Here is a 10,800-nt window from a genome sequence, read left to right on the forward strand (position 1 = left end):
ACACACACACACACACACACACACACACACACACACACACACACACACACACACTGAGGGAGTTTATAACTTTCTCATGTGTTTCATGATATAAATTAAACAGATTTATTCCAGTAGGAACTTTGTTGATGCTGCACATTACACATTAGATGTGCTGTATATTACTAAGAGGTATGCTATGTTATTGCATAATAGCAACAGCTGTGCAACAAGACCTCATCAATATACACACACACACACACACACACACACTCATAAGTGGCTAGTTACAGGACTGTTAGGTACAAAGGCAACAACATACACATACAAACGCATATCTTTCCCTGATACGAAGTCTAAAAATCTACCAAATGTGACGATGAGTGAGCATTACATAATATACCAGTGAGCCTACATTTAACTCAAACGCGGTGAAACAGTATGTCAGGTCACTGGTAACATAAACTGCCTCTAGATTACGTTCTGTTGGCATCCTTTTTGTTTTACATGAGGGTCTGCTGCATGTGTCTCCCAGTGCCATCAGCTAGGACCTCCCCCTGCCCGGCCTGCTCCCAGATTACACCATCCTCCCCCACCACTTCTGTCTGCTGAAGAGAGGTGGCTGAGGGAGAGGAGGAAGAGAGCACTGGATTGTCCAACATAAAGCTGTCCCCACTGGTGGAGACGGGAACCTGGCTCTGGGTTTGCGAAGTGGACATTAGAGGAGGGCTCGGGGATGCTGTCTGCAGAGGCTGGAGCTGCTGAGAGGCTGCTAGAATGGGGATCTGCTGGATGTGGGTCTGGGACTGGCTGACAGGCTGGAAGGTCATCTGCAGGATTTGTGTCTGGCCCTGGCTCTGCTGCTGGGAAGTGTATGACTGAAGAGGCTGGAGCTGCGGTTGATGCTGGGTCACCACTGAGTTGGAATGGAGGGTCAGCTGTTGGATTTGGGGCTGCTGGGGCTGCTGGGCAGTCTGCACAAACTGGACGGGCATCTGAAGCTGGAGCTGGGTCTGCTGCTGGTTCTCGGCCGGTGATGGGGGGTCGATAGGGGACAGAGCAATTGTCACAGGCACCTGCATGGTGTGGAGGCTCTGATCTTGTCCCAGCAAAACCACCTGGTGACTCACCTGCTGGGTCACATGACCTATCTGGGAGACCTGAGGCACATGCTGCCCATCCTGGCCCAGCTGGTCCACCTGGCCGTCTTGCCCAACTTGGTTCGCATCCAAGCCAGTGACCTCTGCTTGCGCAGGATTTCCCGGGAGCTCCAAGAGAGAGGCAGGGGTTGTGATGAGAGCGCCGGCATTTGCTGCCAGCGCCTCAGCAATTAGCACCTCCGGGTGGCTCTTGGCCTTGTGTGCCACCACGCAGTCCTTCTTCTCAAACTTCTTTCCACAAATAGAGCAGGAGAACTGATAGGTAGCATCAGCATCGTGCTTCTTCATGTGCCAGTTGAGAGATGCCTTCTGGCGACAAGTGAAGCCACAGATCTCACACCTATTCACACCAGGAAGCAAGAAATTTAATGAACCACTGAGCTGAAAATAAACTGAGAAAACAAAACGTGTGAACAGAGAAGTACTGACTGTAGGGGCTTTTCTCCAGTGTGTATCATGCGGTGCACGGCCAGATTGTGGGAACTCTTGAAGGCGCGAGCACAAAACTCACAGATGTAGTCCCTCTGGTCTAGTTACCAAAAAAAGACTCAATTACAGATGGATTATCCATGTAATTTCATTGATTAGAACTAAAAATAAGCACAGAAACTAATGCATTGTTTTATACCATCATGAGCAGACGTTTACATGCACTCATCATGGAGATGAATATTCTGGTAATTTGAGCTTTTTAATGATTTTTCCTTGAACTGTACCCCGCCTTTCGCCCTATGACAGCTGGGATAGGCTCCAGCGCCCCCCGCGACCCTGAAAAGGATAAGCGGAAGCGAATGGATGGATGGATGGATGGATGTTCTTTTTCCAGGGTTGAATGATTGTACAGCACACATCTTTAATTACTTTAAAAAAACAAGACTTGGGTGCACAAGTTTGAATTTATTTTGGATTTTCTCAAATTCACACAGGGTCAAATATATACATACACCCTGACTAACATTTTGTTAAATGTCCCTTAACAAGTTAAACACATTTGGTAGCCACCAACAAGCCTAATAGCTGGTTATTTGATAGATTTCTTAGAAGAATTAGCAGAGGTCATTTAAATAGCTGGTTTCCTGGTACAGACCCAGTTTAGTCCACAAATATTTGGGTTAAAGTTGGAGCTTAGAGAAGACCATTCCAGAAGCTTAATGTTAGCCTGCTTTATTGATCCCAAAACCAGTTTTGATGTGGGTTTCACATCATTGTCCTGTTGGAACACCCAACTGTGTCCAAGTTTCATCTGTTTAGCTGATGACTTAAAGTGGAAGAATGTGGCAGTAGTCCCCCTTCATTATTACATCCACTTTGTGCAACGTACCAGTACCACTGACAGCAAAACAGCCACAGAGCATGCTGCTACCACCACCATGCTTGACAGTTGGTACAGTATTCTCAGGTTTCAAAGCCTCAACTTCACTCCTCCAAATGTCTAACTATAAAACATTTCTCCTGAAGCCATTTGGCTTGCCCATGTAGGCAGCTGCAAATTTCAGCCACATTTCAAGGTGTCAAATTTGGAGCAGGGGCTGCTTCTTTTCTTGGTCAGCGGCACCCTCTTGCCAGCATAAAAAGTATATCTGTTGTACTCAATTAGAATAACCAATGAAACGTTAATAGGCCTTGGACTTGTCAAGTTGAAATACACTGTAGAACCTTCAGCAACACTTATTAAAAGATTTGAGTGTTGTGATGGCATCAGCCACACAGGGGTAAATTAGTCCATTTTTCTCTTGATTAGTTTTCTTTGCAGTTTTCTTCATTAATATAATTCATTAATCATTTGGTTAAACCTAACACTGGTATTATGAGGCGCGCACATAGTAACATTGTGTGGTTTTTCTAAAATGTTTTGTTATGTTAATTATGTTTCTCTTTCTTTGAGTTACCTGGGTTTGGGCGGTGGCTGTTTCCTGTCTGGGCAAAAGGCGTGGCTCAGGACGCTGGGGACAAAATGCCTGCTCAGCAGGACCAACCATGGGCTTACCAGGAGTAGGGGTGTTTTAGGTTTAGTTAGGTTATTCTGTGCTTAGTTAATATTAGTGTGTGTTTTTGTTTTTCCCCCCTATTGTGTTCAAATGGTTTGGCCAAATCATTATAAAAGCTACCCTCATGTGTCTTTGTAATTAGGTCAGTTTGTGAGTTAAGTTGTGTCTCACTTTGTTTTGTTTAAGTTTCTGGAAATTACTTTTTGTAGACTTATATTTAGTTGACCTGTTTTATGGGCCTGCTAAGTATGGTTTTGAATTTTGTTAATTTTGGACTTTTTGAGGGTTAAAATAAAGAAAACCCTTTTTGAAGATATTTTTTTGCCTGTGTCCTCTTTGCTTTGGCTGCTTGGTCCCTCACAGTGTATGCTTATATTTGAGCCTGTTTTTTAACCTGTGTGGATCAAAGAAAATCCAAAATAAAGTCAAACTTTCGCAGTCAGTTTTTGTTTTTTTAAAGTCATTAAAGTTGTATGCTGTACAATCACTCCACCCTGGAAAAAAATAGAAAAAAAGTTCAAAGAAATCATCAAAAGCCCAAAATTATAATGATACCTGTGCCCATGATAAGTGGATGTAAACCTCTGAAAACAAATGTACATGCGTACCTGTGTGGTGCTTTGCATGACGCAGCAGCTGCTTCTGTAGGCGGAAAAGCCTCCCACAAGAAGGATGAGGACAAACATACTTCTTCTTGAGTAAGTGCTGGTACTTTATATGGTGCTGGAGTTTAAAGCAAAGAACAGATTAGTTACTGCTGCTTTGTGTTTGTGTGTGTGTGTGCGTGTGTGTGTGTGCGTGTGTGCGTGGCAAACCTGTAAGTAGCGAGGATGAGCCAGCACTGTCCCACATCCTTCCATTTCGCAGCGCACATACTGAACTGGGGGCTTCTTCCTGTGTGAGCGAAGCCAGTTACTATCTTATACTTAACCATATATGTCTATACAAAGTTCATGACTGATTTCAGATAACGAAGCACCAACACAGACATCAACTTCACCTTCTCTTTGGCAGCCGTGGGGTTTTGTCGTCTTTTTTCCGCCGACCTCTCCTAACACAGCCAAGACAAAAAAATGTAAAAAATGACATAATTGTGTATACCGGGAAATCAAAGCCATGCTCTGCTATATGTGAACACAAAGCCATTGTGAAGTGAGGTACGTTTAAATAAGCACATGTTAAATTTAGAAGGAGGAGCAGCTGGTTAGTATTTTAAAACAGGCAGACTGAATGACTCCGTGTCTTATTGATGACATTTCCAATCACATATATTTTCATTCTATATTGAGTACACAATGCAGCTGCACTTACAAAGCATGTATTGTTTGCTGATGCAGTATGCATACAAATGGACCACACTACTTGAAAATCACTGCACTTTGTATTTTGACCCTTGTCATCACTCAGGCTGTAGTGCAACAAAGCAAACAAAAAAAACAAAGTCTGAAATTTTTAAATGGTTGCATCAGTACTGAAAGCACTTGACTATGCTTTCTTGTGCACTGCGCCAAGCACTGTGGGTCAAAAGGGCTTGAGAAGCATGTTTACCCTTCTTTCAGAATGTAAACAGATGCTCTCCCTGTGTGCTAAGTCATTACTTTTTGCCTACTCTCTGCCATAGTTTGTTTTGATCCCGTCTCTCTATACTCCCCCTCCTCAGTAGCAGCAGATGGCTGCCTCTGCCTGAGCCTGGTTCTGCTGGAAGTTTCCTTCTGTTAAAAGGGAGTTTTTTCTTCCCAGTGTTGCCAAGTGCTTGCTCATAGGAATTTGCCTGATCTGATTGTTGGGGGTTTCTCTCCAATATTGTCACTGGTATTGTTGGCATACCATATTTCTACACTATGTACCTAATCCTTTTTCTGGGATACTAAATGCTGCAGCTTGCCTTAGTCCAGACCTTTGAATCCATCCACTTGAATGAGTTTACAGATTCATCTAGCATCAGATCAATGAACACTGCAGGAGGACTTTAAAAAAAAAAAAAAAATAGCGACTACTGCTAATGTCAAGCCGTGCTCCATGATGGCGATATTCTATGAGGCGAGTGCTCCTTTGTTTTTTTGCACCCAAAATCCAAAACTCCTCCAATGACAAACAGATGAGCATGTCTGGCAAAACCAGTATGTTGCCATGGCTACACATTAGCATTAACTTAAAACAGTGTTGGGTTTAATTGGATAAATTGGACTTCAGTGATTGGTTAACAAAAGCTGATTAGGAATGGAGGATGTGTAGATGCGTTTGCAGTTCTGTCTGGTTTCAGCTCATGGCACTCACAGTCTGGTACTGCACTTACTTCCTGGGTCCATCCGGATCTTCCACTACTTCCTCTTCAAGCTTTACTTCCTCCTGCATGCTCTCTACATTGTCTGAACCTTCCACTTTTATCTCAGCAACCTCCTTCTCTTTCTTCAGTGGTTTCTCCTTTTCTTTCTTCTCCTTGGGTCTAGGAGGAACTCTGCGCTTTGGTTTAGGAGCATCCCTAAAAAATAAAACAGGAGAAAAAAATTCCAATCAAAAAACAGTAATTACATACGAACAACCCAATCCCTCTCATACAAAACCACAAACCTTTCAACCTTCGGGTCGTAGCTTTGATCATTTAAGTCGTCTCTAAAGGGAACATCTTCCTCGCTGCTAAGGACCTCTTCTTCTTCTACACTGCTGAAAGCGAAACAATAAATTGCAAACTGTTTTTTTTTTTTTCTAAAAACGTTCTGCACTGGGTCAAATGATGCATTTGACATAAGCGCACCTCTGACTCTGTGGCTGGTAGTTGAGATTGTCTGGGTCATCCTGAAAAGAAGGATCTTCATCATCCAAGCCTGGTTCAGCAGCGCCGGTGTTTTCCTCCTCTTTCTTTTCACTGTAATCAAAAACACAGACCAAACTCTCCTTAGTTACACATTTGACTCTTTTTTTTTTCATACATTTTAAACTGAGGGAACAAACCCAGAGTCAAGCTGAGTAAATACGGCGTGTCAGGCTGATTTCTTCTGTTGCTGCTTTTATACTTAGCCTCAGACTGCGAATGTACCAGTAGCAAAACAACATAATTATTAGAAAAACATATTTTCCTACATAAAGAACCTGAGATCATGTGCACAACGAGATACGAGCAATAAATGTGACTTTTTAAAAACTCAGATACAAACGCTATTCTACACAGTAATTCATGACCCATGGAAAGCTAATTCGCCCTTTCAACCTGTTCTCCGTGGAAGTCCCTTTCTGATGACTTGCACACCTGCACTGAGAGCTGGACTGGACTGATTCAACTGTAAAATGGAAACCCATTCAACCTCAGTTTAATTCTGGAGGAAGAGGACAAAGTAACAGGGAGCAAGATGTGGTGTGGTCACAGTTTGGCTTCTTTATTCTCTCTCTGACAGGACAAGGAGTTACAGTGCAACTATAATTTGACAATATGACCCCAGGTGATCACTTCAAAGTGCACAGCCTCCCAAATGTTCAAAGGTTGCCCCTTCACTGCAGACTCTTCCTCTGAAGACTGTCATTTGGTTCGGAGCCAGACACTCCGCTTTTATCATTAGTGATTTTCCTTGATATGAAAGACAGTTCATCTTGTCACTGAATTTCACAGTTTACTCTCTGCTCAAGTTTTAAGCCCACAATTAAGTGGTCAGAACAGGACTTCCAGGGAGCAAGAAGGCAGTATTAGGAGGAAGTGGCCAAAATTAAGCCATTAAAGCCTGCAAGAATCACATCGTGGGTCACCAAAAGTATACTTACATTTCATACTTGTCTTTATCATCTACAGCTCCTTCCACAGCTGCATGACAGAGAGAGACACCAAAAGCGCTTTCAGCCACTAGCAACGTCATACAAACAACATTTATAAAACAGTAATTTAACTGCAAAAAAAAAAAATTTTAAAAATTGCATTCTAGATCAATTATTTGGAAGCATTATAATGAGCCAGAAACGACAGAATCCAGATGTTTCCCCCCACAAGGAATCAATAACCAGAGATACATGTTCCCAGATGTTTTTGCAAGTTCTATACAAAACAAACAGCGATTGCCCAGATGTTTTTGGTTCTTGTGTGTCTGCATGATTTGGTCTCAGAGTTAAAAAGGCCCCCCACGCTAAAGCAGAGCAGCTCACTGTCAACAGGTTGCTCACCAGCTGGATTCTCCATTCCAGGTTCAGTCTTACACATGGGCTTGGCAGAGCTGTGGACAGCCCTGCCAGATGGGGTCTTGGCATGAGTCTGGGCTGAGGGGCGTCTGGAGGGAAGAGCTGGAGTGAGAGAGAGCAGTAGCATGCAGTGAGAGTGTAGAAAAGTGTCATAAAGTGTGACACGGGCCTGACACTAGTGAACACATCAGCGCTATCTGAATCAAAGACATAACTACAGGTAAATAGCATGTGCTTATACTTAAATGTAAAGTGAACAAGGAGGATATAAAGCGGCTTTTATGCAGTTGATTACCTTGGGCATCTGTGGCAGGTTTCTTGGCGTCCTCTTGTCTGCAGAAAGAAGGAAAAACATTGACTTGACGCATTTTCCTGCACAGCACCACAACATCAACATGTTTAACAAGATAATGCATTTCTGTGTTGTAGCACTTTGTAAAATATAGCCCCCTTTAAAATCAGGTAAGTTTTACTCCACCCTTCCCATACAGACAGCAGAAAGGGGACGAGCCACGATGAAGGCGTGCTTTTGACAGGAACCGACTTCACCGACACAATGTGCAAGTAAGGCGGGCTCCTTATAATCAAATGTGGTGGCCAAGTTGAAATAGGGATACTCGTTAAAGAAACAAACAAAGAAAAAACAAAAACGTACTCTGTGCCTTGAAGGCTGTATCCCTCAGCCGAACCTGCAGTATCTGAATTTTTCTTCCGCCTGGAGTTGGAAACTTTCCTCCGCTTGGTCGCACCGGTGTCCGAGCTAGGTTCGTCCTCGTCGTCGTCGCTGCTTTTGGTGTCTTTCAGCCAGGCTGGTACTGCCCTCGTTGACCTATCTCTTAAAACCCGTCCCGAAGTCTGCGGGCTCGACGTACCGCCGTTAACGTCCGCTACAGAAGCGGTGACGCCAGACCTAGGGCGGCCCGCTCCCCGGTCCCTCAGCGCCCTCCGTGGCGTACCAGCTGTACTGGTGCCCGGGGTCTCTTCTGCGGCCTTGTCCTCCGTCGGATCTTCACCTTTATTCACATTCCCGGTTCGGTCACCGGCTGGTTCCATCACCGTGAGGACACTTAGGACCACCTCAGATTCCACTTAAAGTCAGGCAGGTTTACTTGCAAACTGAGGAAAAACGGACCACATCTGCTTTAAAGCCGTTTTGATTGCAGGCGGCCTTTATCCAACAGTAGTGCATTTTCAGTTGGTTTCGTCGCAAATTAAATACATATATATATTGATTAGAAACTACAAAGTTTTCTTAATTATCTATTCAGTTATAAACCAATATAATTTTAAAGAAGCAGACACTATTTTCTTCTTCTTAAAGCTATAGTAAACCTACTTATTCGCCCGGGCCTTGAGCACAACCATTTTGTGCGCTTTGTTGCGTCTCCTTTAAGCCAAATATAAACCGAGGCTACGTTCAAGAGCGGCAGCGCTTTTCAGCAGCTGCCACAACCATCTGGATGGGCTTAACCACCCGTTACAGATCAACTGAGCGTAACTGCTGTGTTTACAAATCTGCGAAAGCAGCCGCAGCAGCCGCGCGACAGCAGCGTGAGGACGTAGGCTGCCACTGCATCCTGGGAACTGTAGTAAAAATAAAATAAACGCAGTTTGGATGCTATTTAAGTGTGCTCCTTTTTTTTTTTTTGACGCGATTTTTATCGGCTTAAATATTGACATAAGTATAAGACATAATTAATTTGAAACGACACATACTATAAAATTAATAGAAAATTGGCATAATATTTATTCCCGTCCTTCCACCTAAAATGACAATACAATTTGAAATGGGCCTTGCCTGGGGTATTTTGTGTAACATTCTCAATTAAGTAATAAATTGCCTGTTTGAGCTAAATTATTACAATTTATTTATATTTGTGTATAATGTTTCTTTGTTTTCTTCATTGCTAATGTCCACAATAATCTGCGTTAATAATAACTAAAGCTAACATGGCTGCCACTGAAAACCTGCACTGACTGGTCTGAACAGAAAATGATGGAGAGCAGTTACCACCAGATGGCAACATCATAACACACAAGCTTGACTTTCTTTTGCCTTTATCTACAACGATAAAGCAGGTGACGCTGTCATGTGCTTGCTAAAGTGGTGTGCTGGAGATATTATTATTGGGAAATAATAAGTCACTTAAACTTTTATTGATACACTAGCCTTGAATGCAAACTACAGTGTGGGGCTGGAGCTGGTGGGAAAACTGTATTTCTTTTCAGTACCAAATCAATAATTTGGTACACTAAAAGTGTCATTATTTATTAAACAGGTGCAGGAAGCTGCTACTGCATGTATTATTAATGCCAGTGTAAAGTCATGATAAAGACTGCAAAGGTTTGTAAATGGCAGTCATAGTAATTAAAATAAGATTGTCTTAAATTTAGGTAATGTAACTTTAGACAAACTATAAAACATAACATATTACACTGCGAGTGAACAGTGCACCCTTAGCGCTTACAGAGAAATTAAAAGGATAAGTAGCAGCCAAGTGCTACTAATCAAATTCACTGTACTGACTGATCATCAGCAAGTGTGAGCACCATCATTAAAGCAGAGGTTTTGGCAGTTTGCTGGTCTGGAGCATTAAGGTGTGTGTCATCATAATGCCACAACCCTCACAGGAGTTAAGTGCCTCGGTTAGCATGTTAAATGTTAAAGTTCATGATGTTACAATTACAAAAAGACTAAACAAGTAGCCCTTTTTTTAAGTGCCGCCAGAAGAAAGCCTCTTCACTCTAAAAAGTACATGGCAGCAAAGCTTATGTTTGCAAAGTTGCATCTGAACAAACATCTAATACCAGCTGTCAAGCACAGCGGTGGAGGGGTGATGATTTGGGTTTCTTACAGCCACAGGACCTGGGACCTGCACTCTGAAGTGACATGAAGAGTGTGGTGCTGGCAGCAAAGCAGCTGATTTTACAAAGAAATTACACTATTGAAAAATATAAAGAGGTTAAACATAATACAGACAGCAATGAATACAGCAGTGTGTGAGCAAACACTGCAGCATGATGTAGTTTTAAAAATGTGCGCCTTAAGTGATTTGGTCATTAAGAGTGTTAATAAAGTTCAGCCTTTATGAAGTCTGGAATTAAAGCTGGTGAAAAGTTAACATACATTAATATCACAACTGATTGACAACAATCAAGTATTTTATTGAGTTAATGTTTAAAATACAGTTTAATTTTGTATTCTTTCAGCTGCAGCCTCAGGCGTTTTTAAGAGTGGGAATAAATATAAAATTATAATTCAATCAAAGGCTTTGTCTACATGCAAGTTTGATACAGTGTTAGCAAGTACAACCAGGCGTCCGGCTTAAGGATCATATATTAATGCTTCCAGAACAATAAAACTGTTGTAAAACTGTTTGCAGCCTAAAGAAAAAAAGAATAAAGTTGTGTCTAAGAATCTCCATATTATATTACTGAAGTTTGTAAGGGAAAGGCAAAGACATTAGACACTATTAAAAAAGTTTAAATGATGACACAGTGTAAGATATCAT

General features: G+C 42.2%; 1 protein-coding gene across 2 annotated transcripts; it reads right to left on the reverse strand.

The window, feature by feature from the left end:
- Window positions 1–6: 6 nt before the first annotated feature.
- Window positions 7–8,831, reverse strand: si:ch211-113e8.10 (E3 ubiquitin-protein ligase ZFP91). 2 transcript variants are annotated; one of them, XM_005928249.3, is made up of 13 exons: window positions 8,625–8,831; window positions 7,944–8,404; window positions 7,584–7,621; window positions 7,274–7,390; window positions 6,881–6,920; window positions 5,883–5,993; window positions 5,699–5,791; window positions 5,424–5,609; window positions 4,128–4,178; window positions 3,943–4,021; window positions 3,736–3,850; window positions 1,569–1,668; window positions 7–1,479 (listed from the first exon to the last, which is right to left on the reverse strand). In XM_005928249.3, the coding sequence occupies exons 2-13, from the start codon at window positions 8,339–8,341 to the stop codon at window positions 483–485; spliced, it is 2,325 nt and encodes a 774-aa protein (XP_005928311.1). In that variant the 5' UTR covers window positions 8,342–8,404; window positions 8,625–8,831; the 3' UTR covers window positions 7–482. The 2 variants fall into 2 exon arrangements, with proteins under 2 accessions (XP_005928311.1, XP_005928312.1); XM_005928250.3 differs by having other exon boundaries at window positions 5,699–5,788; window positions 7,944–8,831.
- Window positions 8,832–10,800: the final 1,969 nt, after the last annotated feature.

This window comes from Haplochromis burtoni, unplaced genomic scaffold, assembly GCF_018398535.1.
Source record: "Haplochromis burtoni strain Fernald_Lab_line unplaced genomic scaffold, NCSU_Asbu1 Contig_110, whole genome shotgun sequence".
Lineage (NCBI taxonomy): Eukaryota > Metazoa > Chordata > Actinopteri > Cichliformes > Cichlidae > Haplochromis > Haplochromis burtoni.